The sequence below is a fragment of the Mirounga angustirostris genome, unplaced genomic scaffold (assembly GCF_029215605.1).
Source record: "Mirounga angustirostris isolate CCGP_5_RB_7025 unplaced genomic scaffold, mMirAng1.0.hap1 SCAF_10, whole genome shotgun sequence".
Taxonomy (NCBI): domain Eukaryota; kingdom Metazoa; phylum Chordata; class Mammalia; order Carnivora; family Phocidae; genus Mirounga; species Mirounga angustirostris.
Genome location: NW_026991718.1, coordinates 30640017 through 30657907, shown reverse-complemented (window position 1 = coordinate 30657907; position 17891 = coordinate 30640017). Strand labels below are relative to the sequence as shown.

The 17891-nt window shown below is 42.9% G+C and overlaps 1 protein-coding gene and 1 long non-coding RNA gene across 5 annotated transcripts in view; both read left to right on the top strand.

Moving 5' to 3' along the window:
- The window catches only part of LOC135361730 (uncharacterized), a 51412-nt gene extending 46651 nt beyond the window's left edge, over nucleotides 1–4761 (top strand). The window contains exon 5 of the long non-coding RNA XR_010405527.1: nucleotides 4663–4761. This is a non-coding gene — a long non-coding RNA (uncharacterized LOC135361730). The remainder of the gene's footprint in view (nucleotides 1–4662) is intronic.
- Nucleotides 4762–16008: 11247 nt separating this feature from the next.
- The window catches only part of ATL2 (atlastin GTPase 2), a 62259-nt gene continuing 60376 nt past the window's right edge, over nucleotides 16009–17891 (top strand). For 2 of the 4 annotated variants that reach the window (XM_045884439.3, XM_064572130.1), the window contains exon 1: nucleotides 16009–16182. In XM_045884439.3, coding sequence (XP_045740395.1) covers nucleotides 16065–16182 — 118 coding nt within the window. In that variant the 5' untranslated portion in view covers nucleotides 16009–16064. Of the gene's footprint in view, nucleotides 16183–16737; nucleotides 17238–17891 lie in introns of those variants that run through there. The other 2 variants (XM_064572131.1, XM_045884442.3) reach the window with 2 other exon arrangements.

Here is a 17891-nt window from a genome sequence, read left to right as displayed (position 1 = left end):
CTCTGTCTCTGACAAATAAACACATTACTTAAAATCTTTAAAAAAATAAAAAAATAAAAAATAAATGTTGCCCTTTATGCTCCAGTCTATGTTGGAGGAACCTGCTAAAGACTTGCAGATGTGATCAGAGATCTCACTGGCAGGAGAGAAGAGCTATCTTGAAAACCTGTGGTGGATTGGTAGCTTGTGCCCAATACCGTATCCTAATACTATATATACCCCAGGTATGCTACCTGGGGAACCAGGCACAGTCTTAGATTTAAAATACTCATATTCATTGAACTGCAAATGATCTAATTTTCAAAGGATCTATTGAGCCTAGAAAGTTGCCTTTGGGTTGTGATCACTGTCTACAAGCCTAGTGTAGACCCCCTGAGGCACAGTCTACTAGATCCCTGCCTCTCTCACTACGGAGCCCACACTCCTCTCAGGGTGTTTCCCCAGCAGCACTCCCAAGTCTCTCCTCTACTGAAATACTTGATGCTACTGTCTATTTCCCTCCCACCTTTGTTGTCTGTATGCTTCCCACCCAAGAGGGAATAGCTGGCCAGATTGCTTTAGCAGATGCTGGGGAAAATAGAATAGAAACCAAGGTCATCTTATTCTTCATTTTCTTGCTGTGGGATTTGGGAGCACCATCTTTTGGTGAGCAGATGCAGATTCCCCGGAATCATATGTGACACTAATACATTCATTTATTCTCTTTTTTGGGGTTCCTGAATTTTTGTTGCTGAATTTCTCTTTCCTCCTTTCTGACCCACAAAGGGCACTTCTTTGATTGTCAGCCTTTTCTTACCTTCCTAAATTGAACTTCCTCTTAGCTTCTTCTGCCCTTTCTCGACTGCTCACAACTAGCTCCTTTACCCCCAAATATCTCTTTTCCTTTTTTTTTTTTTTTTCCCACCAGAGACCTGTTATTTTCCTTCCAACCTTCCTGGAGCGTCTGTGTGTACACCTGGAATTTCAGCAGTTTCCTAGAGCTCTCCTGTCTTAATTTTGGGAAGTTGCCATGTCTTAATCTGTGCATAATGTTTAGCCTCACCCCCAGAATGACCACTAGCACCTCGGTTCTCACATAAGCATGATGAAAGATGTTAAAATTGCTCTGAAAATAGTTTTCCTTGTTAAGGTATTAGACTGAAAGATTTTGTGTTCTTCTATACAACTACAACATTTATGGTGAGACATAACCTGCTTATCTTGTCAAGAACAAGTCCCCTACCTACTGTCACGACGAACTTCCCTTAGTGTTTCTTCATTGCATTTGACAAATCCTGTCACTCACCGTCATTCAGGATGAACTAAAAGAAAACATGAATGTGGGGCACCTGGGTGGCTCAGTCATTAAGCGTCTGCCTTTGGCTCAGGTCATGATCCCAGAGTCCTGGGATCGAGCCCTGCATTGGGCTCCCTGCTCTGCAGGAAGCCTGTTTCTCCCTCTCCCACTTCCCCTGCTTGTGTTCCCTCTCTCGCTGTGTCTCTCTCTGTCAAATAAATAAATAAAGTCTTTAAAAAAAAAAAAAGAAAACATGAATGTATGTGAGGACAGAGTTCCAATATGGAGTGTAGGGTGTTGCTGGTCTTGACCTTCAGATTTAAATATACCCATGATATAAAAATGCTGTTTTCCAGATAGATATGCACATTTTTGGTTCTACATACTTAAAATAAGAACAGGAGGAAAATATTTAACCCATGCTGAAATTCCTAAGTATTTTTTAACATCTGTTATAGGGCAATTTTATCTTCCTGAGTGAGGGCCAAAATACAGCTAGTGAAGACAATATTTTTCCTTCAAGTCCCTTTCAGCTTTGCACCCATTTTTATCACCAATGTGCATTGTTTTGTGCTGGGTTGGTCAAATATCCAGTGCCCTTGCAGGGAGGACAAGTAAGATTAGTGAGGAGTTGGGCCTGAGAAGTGAGTGGCAGAGCAGAGGCACAACATCTAGAAGGTGCTGCAGACACTGGTTAGAGAGGAGAGACCAGAAATGGAGGAGCTGGCTTCATGAGACTTTAAGCAATTCCCAAAAAGAGGCGAGAGGAAGAAACTGCAACATCTTTGAGAATCTTCAGGTACGAGCAGAATTGCTTGGAACAAAGCATGGCAGGGCTGGTCGGAGGTTGATCTCACTGCCTCTGTATGGGATCTTCTCAGCTGCGGTGCCTACTGGACCAGAGGCTCCAGGAGCATCAGCAGTCTGCATGCTTGGCACGAGTCCTAGCTCTCTCCATGGGCACTGCCAGCACCAGCAAGGAGATGGCTTTGTCCTTAAGAACTCGGAGGAAAGTAGATGCTGTTGGGAGGGGTGCTGGAGGAGATGGCGCAGCTGGGCAGAGAAGTACAATTGAGCATGAATACTTGCTCAAGAGGAAGCCAACCAACCAGCCTAGAAGTGATATGGTATGTTGCACCCCCTTCCGTTTTATGGAAATGAAGGTGCATGATGGATAAATACATTTTCAAGCGATCCTGTCACAGAGTCAGAATTGCAATCTGGACCCTGCAGTGCTCCACTTTCTGGATTATCTGTAGCAAGTGTGATTACTTCTAAGGATGAATTTCCATGGATCAAAATATGTTGTGCTGGAAGTGAGCATACCTTTAAGATGCTCCAGAGGCTTCTGGCATGGAGCAGAGAACATGGGCATGAGCATGGGTATGAGATTAGAGCATACTTGGTCTCTGCCAGGGTGGCCTAGTGTAGTAGCCACAGAATAGTAATGGCTGACGCGCGGCGCTTCTCCAGCAACAGGTGACTCTCCCCTGAAGCAGTGTGAGCTCTGCATTTGAGAAGCGAACCACACTACATAGACTGGAGCAGCAATCCCTTTATCTTCTGAGATCTGCCACTGATGTCACGCAGTGAGAAGGAAGGGACTCATGGTGGGGGATGGTCAGGCCAACCCCAAGGAGGTATTGGTATTATACACTTAGAGTCCTCAAGCTGCTACGGGTAAGCAGAACTCAGCAGTTCCAAGTGTGCACTCCCGAGTTCTACCTGTGAGTTCAAAGCCCAGCTCTACTATCTTATAAACTGGGTAGCTTTGGGCAAATTAAAAATTTAATTTCTCTTGGCTTTAGGCTTCTTAGTGTAAAATGGACATAGTAGTAGTACCTCTGTTTTAGAGATATTGTGAAGCTTAACTGAAAAAAAGTGATATAAATGTATTATTATGGTAACAATTACCGGACATATATAAGAATCTGATGGATATTGTTAATAAGTCTTGGTAGAGGATTGCAGGGATCTTCCCCTGTGATTTGAAAATCTGACTCTGGTATCTTAGGTTCCATTGTTTTCTACTCCCTCCTAGAACAATAGTTAAAGGAACAGGGTTGCAGACAGAGTGGAAAGCTTACTCAGGTGGCCATCTGGCAAGGGCAGGGGGCCTGGCATACGTGCCTGTGTCCCAGTGCTCTTGTGTGGGGTGTTGCTGGGCTCTGCTGTGAGGCCACTTGGCTAGTCTGGTCCCGGGGGCATCTTGCACTTGACTCTGCCATTGGAGTTGACCTGCCTGGACTTTGTTCTTGGTGCGTCCAGGACCCAGTGCTCTTTTTTGCTGATTCAGGTCACCTTGGTGTGGCATACCTGTCTGAGTTGCACCTACAACCTTCATCTGATTCCTGGTTTAAGTTGAACACTGTACTCACAGCATGCCCTCTGGCTCCCAACTCAGCTGCCTTCCCAGTCCTTCATGGGATATATGGTGACAACCAGGTCTCAGCCAAGGGGGAGGCTCAGAGGGATAACCAAGGCCCATTGCCACCTAACCCCCATGCACCACTATTTTTAATCTACAGTGAGCCTTTCTTAAAGGAGCAAGCCCACTCTGTGCAGCTGTTCCCTCCCCAAGTTCCAACAGGGGAGGGGCCAAAACCTCCGCAGCTTCCTGTAATCCCTTCAGTCTCTTAAACTTCAATTTCCTGAATTCAAGCCCTAAAGGAGCAAACCAGAACATAGGTACCCTTTGTCTCTCTGGTCCTTGTTCTTAGACTCAAAGGTGATATGTAAAAAAAAAAAAAAAAAGCTCCAACAGTAGGAGAGTAGAAGGGAAATAATGTTTGGGAAGTGTGGAAAAAATGGTCTAGGGGAAATCCTTCCAATCACTAGATGGGTACAATTGTAAAAAGAAGATTTTGACCCCATCAGTAACGATTAGAAATGGAATTTCTCTTGGGGCACCTGGGTAGCTTAGTCGTTGGGCGTCTGACTCTTGGTTTCCGCTCAGGTCATGACCTCAGGGTTGTGAGCTGGAGCCCCGCATTGGGCTCTGCACTGGGCATGGAGCCTGCTTGAGATTCTTTTTCCCTCTGCCACTCCCCCACCAAAAAGAAAAAAAAGAAAAGAAATGGAATTTCTCTCCTGTCAAGAATCTCCTGCAAAATGCAGCATACGCAATTATAAATGCTGCATGCATTTCAAATCAGAGTATTTGAGATTGGTCACTGAAAAGATAACTTGATATGCCCTGAAATCTGACACTCCTGCACAAAATACCTGACAGGGATCTCCCCAAATTTGACAATAATCCTCAAAATTCACATGAGATCAATAAGAAAATATTAAAAGCTGACGGAGACTTTTAAAAACTCAATAAATAAGAACTTCATTAACTATGCTAGAAGAAAAACTAATTTGTCTTTCCATTTTCTTTTCAGAAAATGATATCCCCAGATTGGTATACTGTGAAGAGCCAATCGAAGACTGAACAGCCACAACTTCAGAAAAATAGTTTTAGAAAGATATGTCATAAAGTGAATTAATAAAAATATTATTTTTCTGTATGTTTGTGGTATGTGTTAGCTTTATAAAATTTGTGATTTCTCTTCTAAATAAGTATTTACTTTTACATCTAATTTTGGTTCAGAATTTTTTTTTCTGAAAGAGGTTCCCCAAATTTGTGGATGGTTTAGGCCCCACAAATCCTGGATCTGCTCCTGATGGGTGCTGCATGACCAACAGTCTAATTTACAATGATCACAATGGATATTTGGGCACGCCTGTGGGAACATGCCCTGCAAGTGCATGCCATTTAACATTCATATCACTGTTAAATAGAACAAAATGGCAACAACAAAAAATTAAGATCCACTGTTCTACAGCAGAGGCAAACAAGTGACTTTACTGGAGTGATTACCACCATCCTGAATTCAGTGTTTATTGTTGCTACGTACTTGTTTGTTGTTTTGGCACATAGATATTTTTATGCGTTGGTATCATACCATGCATAGGCATCCTGGTTATCCATTGCTGTATAACAAATTGCCCCCAAACATAATGCCTTACAACAACAATCATTTCATTATGTATTATGATAGCTCACCTTCTGGGAGGGTGATCAGGGCAAGGTTGAAAGATAAATATTTGCTGGGCCAATCAGGTGGTGGTGGCATTACCTGCTGACGTTTCAGCTCGAGCGAAGAATGGTTATGGGAAATAGAAAGAGGGAGTTCACTTTCTGAGCACTTGTACTTGAAGACAGACCCTGAGAATAGGAGGGAGGGAGAAGTGGCGTGGGGCTTGGGGAGGTGTTTGAGGTGAGGTGCAGATCTGTCAAAATATAACGATGAAACTACTCTAGAAGGATTAAATAGGTTACAACAAAGACAATCAATTCTAAGGGCATTGTCAAGGTGGAATGCTCTGCCTGCCAACTAGCCAGTCAGATTTGGGAGCTTGGAATTAAGCTTGGGTGTGCGATAAGAAAGATTTGGCTGCTTTCCAGTTACAAATAAAATATGTTGATTGTAATAGGTCGCTGTAGATATTGTCCTCATCTTAAAAGAAGCTAAAATATGCAATTCCTTCTGAGACGCCTGGATTTCCCACTGACTTCAAAGGCATTCCTGAAGTCTGGGGAGTGATGGGGAGGATATTAGGTGTACCCAGACAGGCTCCTTAGAGAGGATATCATTGTCTGCCCTGTTCTCAGAGGAATAGAAAGCACACGGCCGTGTTTCCTTCAAGCCACAAGCCCATTTTGTGTATCATGATGGCTACATCGACTTCCTTGTTACTATTTTTGAAAAAATGTGATAGAATATGATAATCATCCCTAAAGAGTTCCTGACAGTGTTCTTTTCTTTTGTACGTTGATCTTCACTTAAAAACTGGGCTCTGTCTACTTTTCCAAGTATTCTCAAGCAAGTCCAGTTCACGGATTTGGATTTTTGTTGCTCCTACTGCTGACCTACTTTAGTGACAGCAAGACACGTATGAATTCTGTAAAAGTCATTCAAGTAGATGCTCTCGTTGCATTTAGGAGAGTGCTTGTCAGAATGCTCATGGGCACCCTCGTCCTGGACTTTGAGGGGTGTCTTATCTCCACTCCAGCTACCTGAAACAGTCTCCTGGACATCCAGAAGCTGCTTCTAGCTACTTAGTGGTCTATAGAAATGGCTTATGATGATAGAGTTTTCAGTGCCTAGCCTTAAGACCAGTGTGTAATCTGGAGATACATGGTTAAGAACACAGGATCTGAAGGCAAACAGAGCTGCATTTAAACCTTCAGCTCTTCAACTTACTCGTCATGTGGCTTTTTTTGTTGTTGTTAAGATTTTATTTATTTATTTGACAGAGAGAGAGACACAGCGGAAGAGGAAACACAAACAGGGGGAGTGGGAGAGGGAGAAACAGGCTTCCCGCAGAGCAGGGAGGGGAGCCGGATGCAGGGCTCGATCCCAGGACGCTGGGATCATGACCTGAGCAGAAGGCAGACGCTTAACGACTGAGTCACCCAGGTGCCCCTCGTCATGTGGCTTTGAACAAATTATGTGACCTTTTAAAACCCGGGTTTCTTCTGTCAAAGGCTGATGATGCCAATAATACTTGTCTCATTGAGGTATTTTGTAGATTAAATGAAATTATGAATAGGTATTATTATTAATTATATTTTTGCTTTTCCAGTCTATTCCTGGACTCAAAAGAGCTGCTTCAGTGGAGCAATAATCATGATGGCTATCACTTATTACCATGTGCCAGCCACTGGGCTAAATACGTGATCTACATTATCTGTAATCATCATGACAAACATGCTAGGAAGAGACCCTTATGTTACAGCAGAGGAAACTGAGGGTCAGAGAGGCGAATTAACTTCCTCAAGGTTACAAGCTGCAGAGCTGGGGTCTGAACTCCAAAGTTGGTGTTCTTTTTCACTAAGCCACACTGATGCTAATGTATCCCAGTTCAAGTCATTCTCTCTCAGGTTCAGTGTGGATTGGAAGGGTTGTTATTTCCCTCTTGCTCTAGAGAAAAATGGACACCTACGATTAAGCAGCAAGCCGAGGGGGAAACTCATCTGTCCACAGTGTTCCATATAGAGCAACCACTTTTCTAGATGCCAACAATTCTCAGTACGAGACAAACATGGTTGTGCTGGAGAAGCATGCACTCATGTCCAGGCCCCTGCAAGTACCAGCCTCAAGGAACCTTGATGTTTTTGGTTTGGTCTCCCTTAGATAATATAACGAAACCACTCTGGCTCATCAGTTTTGGATATAAGTAAAGTCTTCCTGCCACTCAGTAACCCAGAATCCCTATTCTTGTTCACATCTACTCTAGTTTCTCTCTTTTTCTGCAAAAAAAAATCTCCTCTCTGCCCTCCCCCTCAGGATGTTTAATCTCAAAGAAAGCCCCCTGGGTGGCAAAGCAGTTTGCCAGCCACAGTCACCGTGCAACTTCTGGGATTAATCAGTGGCGCTAACTACCACCGAGCCTGCGGAGTCCACCAAGGGATGCCAGCAATTGGGTCAAGCTCACTGGTTCCCAGTGCTCCCGACGCTGCCAGACCCCAAGCCAGTTCTCCAGCCTTGTTCTTCTTTTTGTCAACTGGGCCCTGAAGCACCTCTGCCCGTACGCAGAACTCTACCTGGTCTCAGGGAAATGGCGCATTCATCTTCTGTCAACGACTCTTGCACAAGAAAGCGCACATCTTCGCATGAAGGAGCAGCAGTTTGTAAGCATGGGGTAGCTTAAACTATACTTCTAGAAAACACAACACTGAAAACGCAACAAGCTCTCCAGTTTGCCCTAACACAGACAACTTTCTTATTCTCAGAGAATAAACCATCTCATTTTAGCCTCAGCCATATCCAACACCTTTTCCAGTGTAGTTGCTACTTTATATTTGTTAACCAGGTCCCCTACCCTAACCCTGCCCCATCCATCCGGTGTCCCCCAAACCAAGGGAAGAGTTTCCCATAGTGGATATCCAAATCTCTACTTCTTACTGGAAGGACATTCTTTCTATCTTACACCATTTCCATGAAGGTTAAAAAGATCGTAGGGTCCGTCCTCAGTCAGTTCTCACACTCTTGGTAACTTGTACTTTCCTTCCATGGAAAACTCAGCAAGAATCCCTGAGATAGGAGAGTGGAAGGTTTTCTCTAGGGTTACTGCCTTTTCTCTCCGAGAAGGCTTTTTTCTTTCTTTCTTTCTTTTTTTTTTTTTAAGTAAGGATTTGGCCCATCTTGTTTCAGGTATAGGAATCACAGACTGGAGGGAGTATGGAGGAAGGGGGCAACATACACAGAACACCAAAAAGAGAAATGTCTATTGAAAGAAAGGGAAGGAAAAGACATGGGAGACCAGACTGACAGATAGAATTGGATTCCTTAGAACTGAAGTGAGGGAAAACCATAAGGGCTCTATTACATTATATTTTGAATCTTCTGAAAGAATACCTACACTAACCAGTAGAGAGTGAAGTGACTTCTCACGTAAACTTACAGGTCAGTAAGGACTTCAGTAGCTTTTTGGTTGACTATATCAACTTCAGTTTAGCAAATGGTCTATGCTGTCCTGTGTATAAACTGTTTATTTCCATGTGTCTTGGCAATTTTTTAGTGAGTAAATGACAATGTATAAATCTTTGTGGAATAATCCTTTTAGAGCTTTTTTCTTTTTTCTTTTCTTTTCATCTTCTTTTTTAAATATTACATTCTTCAGGCCAATAATAAAATAGACAATGTCCTGACAAAGCGGATTTTCAAACTGCATGTCACTCAGACATAAGGAGGATTCAACCGACAAGTTGGTAAAGATCCTGCCATTAATATGAAATGGGGGAAAGGTTTATCATTCTTCGGATTGTGGTGGCGGTTTAGGTCCCAGAACTGGAATTAGAACCTTTGGACAACCTCAGTTACTCAAAGAATATCGCCAAGAACAGGGAAATGGTTATTCCCTTAGTTTTGCGTGACAACTGGAACAAACTCTTGATTCAGGTTAAATATTTGGATTGAGTCTGTGGCTTTTCTGTAAATCAGCTTTATTCTTCCTTTCTGACTTTTCAGGGAAGTCAAGCAACTTCTAGAGGTTCTGTGAGAAGAAAGGAAAAGGGAGCAAGTAATTAAGAGGGGTAGAGGAAATGGGGAAGAAAGTTCTTCAATTCCCCTAAAAGGATAGTGATGACATATTCACAACTAAACATCTGAATGCACGATTTCATACAGAATAGGTGATTATGTATGAAAGCAGAATCAGCTGGGAAATCCAGACTGTGTGGTTGGAGAATATGCTGAGAGTTTCCCTTCTGTTCTAGAATAAACTGTGAAGCATATAACAAGGTATTTTAGCAGTATTCTATATAAAAGGAACAAACTCTATATCAGAAATGGACTTTGAGAAACTTCGGGTCATTAGTTATTCTGTTTAAAATTTTTCTTTTATTGCTGACTTGTGCCAATATTTTCTAAAATTTCTTCCAGGAAGGAAGTCCTAGACATTAGAATGTCCAACTTAGATCCTTCCTCCTGAAATTAAGGTCTCTTCTATCCTCCATCACAGAAATTTGTTAGAAGCCCAAAGAGCCACTCGCAAAGTAATTTTTAAAAATATTATGGGCAATTTTGTAAGACTACCAAAAATTTGTAAAATAGAGAATAGATATAATCCCCATATCATTCTACCAGTTTTTAACATACCTCCTTCCAGTTTTTTCTATGTCCACACATATCTTTATATAGTTGTAATCTAATTTTTTTCCGGCTTGACATAAAAATTTCCTCCTACTGCTGAGTTGTCAGTGGTGATTATTTTTAATAATTGCACAGTGATACATGAAGTGTTAAGTTTTTTTAAATTTTTAAAAAAGATTTTATTTATTTATTTGTCAGAAAGAGAGAGAGAGAGCACAAACAGGAAGAGCGGCAGGCAGAGGGAAAAGTAGTCTCCCTGCTGAGCAAGGAGCCCCATGAAGGGCTTGATCCCAGGATCTTGGGATCATGACCTGAGCTGAAGGCAGATGCTTAACCGACTGAGCCACCCAAGCGTCCCATGAAGTATAAGTTCTGATCAATGTTCGATCCAATCAAAGAGAGATGATGTTTTGTCTTTAAAAGAAACAATTTAAATTCTTATTTTACATTTTTAAAAATTATAAAACCCAAACAAATCCATTTTGGCAATAATTTCAAAATTACAGAAAGGTTTCAAGAATAAGAATAAACATTGACCACCTATATGTTCTATATCCAGGCTCACTATTATTAATATTTTGCCCCATCTGCTTTATCATTGCTTTCTTCTTTTCTGCCTTCTTCTTCTCTCTCTAATATTTTCTAAACCATTTGAGGGGAAGTTTTATACACACTGGCCCTTTACTCTAAGATACTCCTGTATGTATTTTGTATAAATACAAATATGCTTTTACAAATTTAATACTGATGTGATACTTCTATCTACCATCCATATTCCAATTTTGCCAATTGACTCAGTAGTGTCCTTTATAGCATTTCCCCCTCCAATACAGGATCCAGTCTAGGATCAGATCAATATCTGATCTAGTTAGTTGTCATGTCTCTTTAGCCTCCTTTAATCTAGAACAGTTTTACAGTCATTCTTTGTCTTTTGTGACACGGATGCTTTTGAAGAATATATCCCCTCTTCTGTTTTTTTCTTTTTTTTTTTATACAATGTTTTTTTGTTTTAGGTTAGTCTTAGGTTCCCTCATGGTTAGGTTCATTCCAGACTGGCATACTGCATAAGTGATACTGTGTTTCTCTCTGGGCATCAGCTCTAAAGGCACATGATGTCCATCTGCTTCCTCATAGGTGATATTAATTTTTTTTTTTTTTAAAGTAAGCTCTATACCCGATATGGGGCTTGAACGACTCCAGGATCAAGAGCCACATGCTCTACCAACTGAGCCAGTCAAGCACCCCTGGAGATGCTAATTTTAATCACCTACTCGAAGTGTTGTCTAATTTTGGTTTCTATTTTTCTCTTGCAATTAATAAGCAAATGTGAAGAGAAACTCTAAGACATGCAAATATTTGACTCGTCATCAAATCTTTGCCCCTAGATTTAGCATTCATTGATGATTCTTGTCTGACCCACTCTCTGCTATCATGGTTGCATTGCAAATTGATGACTCTTCAACTCTAGCACTGTCTCCACATTTACCAGTCGACCCGCAGCATTCTACTGTTAACAAGAGTCCTCCGTTCATCTATCTATCATCATCTACCTATTTACCTATCTAATCTATCATCGGTTATAGACTCATAGATTCTTATTTTCTATAATTCATTGTTGTCCTTAATTGTTTTAGTGCTCAAATTGTTTCAAATTTGGCCAGTGGGAACCCCTTATGTGTCTTTTTGACATGTCCCATTTTTTTTTTTTTTTGAGTACTTCCCTTCTTCTGACACAAAAATGATGCTCATGGCTCATCTTGTACTCTCCCCCTGCTCCAGCTTTGAAACCAGTGGTTTCTCCATGGACTTCTGCTTCCTTTTAGTAGGGAATGGTATTAGAGGCCAAGATTGGGCACTAGGTATGATCGTTGCTACCTGGGTGTCTTTGCTTATAGGCCTTTTTCGTGGATAGGAAAAGGAAACATATGCATGCATATACATGTATATATTGTACATATGTATATGCATGCATATTTACACTTGCAAACACACATATATGTATGCATGTTTTAGAAATCTTCAGTCCATATCAATAACTTCAATTATTGCATCCCATAGGATCCACCTTGTTTTTCCCCTATCATTATTTATATGTCCATTCTTCCCCATTAAGAACCCTACCTCTCAACAATATCAACACATTTACTCATCTATAACTCATCTAAAATATATTTATATATTTGTATATATATAATATCTAATATATGCATATATTATGTAAATATATTTATATAGATTGATCATATATAATATATATCAGTAGTATATATATATCATATAAATATATATACATTTACTGATCTATAATACATCTAAAATAGATTCAAAATTGCTTTGCCCATACCTCTACGAAAACAAGCCTACTGGAAAATGTTCAGGATTTGCTTGCTGTTTTCACCCTATCCCAACCAAGACTGAGAAATATTTATAGTCCAATTCTATGTTTGTAAATTACTTGGATTAGTTGGCTCTTTTTCTCCCTCTTCAGTGGGGCTCTGTTATTCATTTTGATACTGTTATAATCATTTATTTGGTTTGCTTTCAGTTTTAGGAACCCCTTCCTGTCCTTGTTGATTTAATTTTATGTTTTGATCATGTAGACCATGTTTTCAAAAGTCAACATTATGTAAAACAGGATACTCAGAAAAGTGTCACTCCATTCTGTATTCCTTCTTATTCCCTCCACCACCCCCTCTTAGAGGGAACTAACTGTTGTTCTCTGTTTAACCTTTCTGAGTTTCTTTTTGGACAAGTAAGTGGATATACACATGTTTTCTTATTTCTCCCTCTTACACAAAAGGTAGCATACTACATATACTATTCTGCAGTTTGATTTTTCCACTTAAGAATATCTCTTGGGAATTACTCCATACCAGTTCATAGAGATCTTTCTCTTCTCTCTTTACAGATACAAATTGCCCCATCATGAGTATTTATCATAGTTTATTTAACTGATCACCTATGCTTGGATATCTTGTTTCTAATATTTTGCAACCGCAAATAATGCTGCAGTGATTTACCTTGTGCAAATGTATTTTTTTGTATTACTGGAGTTGTACCTTCAGAGTTAATGCCAGAAGTGTGATAGGCAGGTCAAAGTGTAAACGCAGATGAAGTTTGTTGGACGATGCCAAATTCCTTTCCGTAGGGGTTGTACCATTTTGCATTCTCAGTGAGAAAGCAACGTGTGAGTGCCTGTTTTCCCCCATGTCCTTGCCATCATAAGCCAGTGTCATCATAAGCTTTTGAATTTTTGCCAAACTGATGCATGAAAAATGGTGCCTCAATGTTATTTTAATTTGCATTTATTTTATTATGAGTGAAACTGAGTATTTTCTCACATGTTTAAGGTCCATTTTTATAACATATTTTTTTTACGAATTGTCTGTGGACATCTTTTGCCCATTTATTAATAGGATTTAAACATGTTTAAAGTTGTTTATTTGGAAGAAATAGTTTTTAATACAATTTACACTAACTGAAGGCAGAATCCCAAAGTATCTGCTGTAAGGATAAGCTATGGCTTCTGCCCTCCAGGAATTCACAGTGTATAAACTGAACACCGTCACAGTGGATCCAAATATAAACTCTGGAACCAGACTGCCTGCCTTTGAATGCCAGTCCTGCCACTTAGGCACGTTTTAAACCTCTTGGCGCTTTAGTTGTTCTAACTGTAAGATGAGAATATTAACAGCATTTACCTCTTAGGATTGTTTTAAGGATTAAATGACTTAACATATGTAAAGTACATTTCATAAATGTTAGCTATTTAGCAATCAAGAAAAGGCTCTGAAATATACTGATTTGATCCCATAAGAATTTTGTTATATGTAGTTAGTTATTAAAAATGAGACCTGGACGTTTAGAAACATTAGGTGAATCAGCAGTAGAACCAGAATTTTCTCAAAGTAATCTCCACACTCCACATGGGGCTTGAACTCAAGACCCCAAGGTCAAGAGACACATGCTCTACCACTGAGCCAGCCAGTTACCCCCAAGTAAGATAGATCTTTGAGCCTGTGAAGCTCACTTTCTTGTGCTGGAGGGGTCTGTGTGGGCTGTAGAAAGAAAAAACAAACAGCTAAGTAAACCAGTTTTGTCGGTCATGTTCATTATTTGTTGTTCAGCACACAGGACAGTGTCAAAATTCATTTGTTAAATGAAAAAAAAAATGAGGAATGAGTGACAGAGTAGTGAAAAATGAAGCTCAATACATAGGTAGGACCCAAATCATGAAAGGCCTTGTCAACTATTCTGAAGAGTATGGACTTTATCCTGAGCAGAGAAATCACATCAACCGATCTGCATTGAAGAAAACTTAAGCCAGTGGCTGGGTGGAGGACCCACGGGAGAAGGGCCCACAGCAATGTTACCTCAGGGTAGTGGGACATGATGGTGCTGAATCAAGAGGGAGACTGAGGGGATGGAGAGGAGGTGACCTGGACAGAGATTTAGAAGTCAGAACCAACTTCACACAGACTTGTTTGGTGCAGAGGGGAGGAGAGAGGAGAGAGAAGTCTGAAGTGACACTGAGGTTTCACTGGGATTAGAAACTGAAGAGGGGTAGCCGACTGGGGGAAATGAAGAAAGGACTTTCCAACATGCACAGATTTGGGGCGACTGTGGGACAATGCTCAATCTCTTGACTATACTTCCATTTGGCTTCTCTACACTCCTTAAAGTCAGGAGTTGTGTGGACCTGCTCAGGGCACTGTAGCAGCAGCCTAGTGTCTAATAGTGAAAAGGAAAGCAGTTAGGTCAATAGACTAGGAGGGGTGTAGCCTTAGGTCCCTGGGGGTCCGTGATGGGGTGCACTGAGTACTAAGTTAACTGCTAACTCTAAGGTTATTCTTTGACTGCAAAAATACTCATTTTTGCATCTTCTTTCATGCCCAAGATGATACCTTGCATAAAGCAGATTGTGGACAACATTAAATAGATGCCGCATAGGGAGATTATGAAAGAAAATCCATTATCAAGCCAGGCTCATGGCTGGGAGCTTAGAGGCACTGAACCAGGATGCAGGGAGTAGGAAGTCCAGGAGGAGCTCCAAATCCCTTTCCATAAAGACAGAAAACAGATGAATAAATCGACAGCCCAATGAAAACCCAGATAAAATGGCACTGTGCAAATTTCCAGGACACCAGTGCTTTTCTAGAGATTATGCAGGATGAAAAGCCGTGATTTTTAGACTTGTGAGAAGACCTGGACAAGACAGCAATCTGGACACCTGGACACCTATCTCTACCAAGAAAAGGAGTTTTTAATGCTTTGGTGATATGGTAAAAAATCCAAAAGAAAAGAGATCGTGTTTCACAGAAGTTTCCACAGGCTGGTATTTATTTTAAAAAGTGACCTGAACTTTCTACAGGCTATCACTGGATTCTCACAAGAAGGTTCATCATAGTTGGTAAAGGACCTGCTACAATTCATTTTCTGATGACAGTGCTTTCTGGCTTGTCCCTGCAGGTACTAGGAGCAGGAAACGGTATGCACAGACAGGAAGATAGGTGGAGGGTCTCATAAGCAGATGGGAACTATTGCAAATAAACCATAAGATGGTCTCCGGAGGGGAAGCAACATTAGGGACTTGGACGAGGAAAGATCAAAAGGTAAAGCTTGCGAGGGGGGCAGACAGGCAGGAGGAAAATAGCTGTGGGGGAGAAGTGGGGGATAAAAAAGAGAAAGGCGTGTGAAAGCAACCTCAAGTGCAGGGCACGAGTTAACGATTATGAAGAAGAGCAGTAAAAAGAATTGGGTTACTGAACTGGGAAGGAGGGACTTGGTTCTCTGGAGATCCCTTCTGCGTTTACACGGACCGGCTCAGCGCTAAGGGGGTGTGGTACTGAGCTCAGAGCGGTGCGGTGCGAGGCGATCGCGGCGGGGGCGCCGCCCAATCCCTTCTAGAAGTGGAAGGCCAGGAAAACGTAGCGACTGGCGGGCAGGCAGGCAGGGAGGTTGGCAGAGCGGAGGCGGAGCGAGGGCGCCGATGGGCGGGGCGGGGGAGAGAGCGTGGGGAGGACAAGGAGGCGCTGGCTACCGGCGGCGCTAGGACCCACGGGCGCCCCGCCGGCTCCCGGGAGGTTGATAAAGCGGCGGCGGCGTTTGACGTCAGTGGGGAGTTAATTTTAAATCGGTACAAGATGGCGGAGGGGGACGAGGCAGCGCGGAGGCTGCAGCCGCACGAGGGGCTGCGGCGCCGGCGGCGGACTAGCGACCCAAGCACCGGGGTTAACCACGTCTCGTCCACGACCTTCCTAGGTACGCGCCGGGGGAGCGGAGGCCGCAGGGCCCGGGTGCGGAGAGGGCGCGGGCCGCTCGGACCCGCGGACACCGGCCGCAGGCGGCGGGGTCGTCGGCCGCGGCTGGTTCAGCTCTCCTCCTGCCGCCGCGTCTGACGGCCGCCGGGCCTAGCCCCCGCAGCGTGCCGAGCTTCCGCGGCGCGCGGCCTGAAAGGGCGGCCCTGGGGCCGCGGCTCCCGCTGCTGTCGGGTGAACGGGCGGCGAGCGCGTCTGCGCCCGGCCCGGCCCCCTGCCCGCCCGCCGCGTGGCTGCCTCCGTGTGGCTGCCGCCGCGTCCGCCCCGACCTGAGGGGGCGGCCTCGAGCTGGGGTCGCAGACCTGGGGCGCGGGGAGGTCGGTGACGCCGCGGCTAGGTGCAGGAGAGCTCCGGACGCGGCAGGGCGATCTGTCTCTTGGCGGGCACTCTGCGCTCTGTTCCTCTGTCAGAAAGGGAGGTAGGGGTGGCCAGAGCTTTATGGGCCCCCACGGAGGAGGAGGACGCGGAGCGCGCGGGGGGAGCAGACACCTCGCTGCCAGGTCGCAAAGCTCTCCAGACACCCTTCCAGGAGGGAACCGCAGTCCGCAGGCCAGGGCTGTGCCCCGGGGCTCGCGTTCTAGGGCTCCTCGGCCCCCGAGCCCATTGGCGCGGGTTGCGCGTGGCTGGGATGCAAGTCCGGATTTAGTTGTTAAACTAGGGTTGTGAGCAGTTTCCTAGTCACTCAGACGGCATAGTAAGGCCCGGTCAGACTGGAGTGTCTGCGGTGTGAAGTCACCTGATCCTTCGCTCCCCGGTTTTGCTGAATGTGAGCTGCTACTGTACGTGGACAAGGAGCGCCCCTGCTCCCTCCAAGACGCGTTTGCTTTGGCAGCGGAGTGTTGTGTGTCCCTCTCATAACACCCCTATTTTTAGGAGTTCAGCATTTGATCTTTCGCTCTGGCGTGAATTGAACGCATGAAATCCTGATTGAGAATTTTGATAGTACTTAAAGGCATAAAGTTTTTCAAAGGCTTATAAATAGTAAAAGCTTGCGGTTAGGTAAGTACGGCCATGGCATACATTAAGAGTTTATAAACTACACTAAATGTGAACTTGTGTTCTTCAGATTCCTCTCTTTCCACAGTCTGATAAAGGTTTTGTAAGATGAAATGTAAAACATTTTGATAAGGTGTTATCCGTGAAGACTAACTTCAGTAGAAAAGTTTACGTGAAATATATTGCATCATTTATAGTAACCTTTGGATGTGCTGAACATATGTCAGAGGTGATGACAAACTAGAGTTCAGATACGGGAGAAAGAACAGGAAATAAAGCTTATTTTATTATTGCTTGCCAACAAAAGCACTTGACAGAACTGTTTACATAGAAAAATACCCCCCCCTTCCCCCCCCCAGAGGTTTTGCCTTAGATTTCTTCTGGTTGGAATTCTCAAGTAATTAGTTTTGGAATGCTGATGGATTGATTTAGATCTTTTGGACCCTACGGGTGTGTATGTTGTGTGTTCGCTCTTGCATTTATTTATTTATATATATTTTAAGGTAACTGTTTTAGATGTATTTTCAAAGTGATTTATGTACTTGCCTTACTAGAAGCATAACTTTATGACTTAGTCATGGTTATGAACATCGTTTTTATTTTGTGGTACACTGAGATGTGATTCTTAAGAGTTGATACATAGGGCTCGCCATTTAT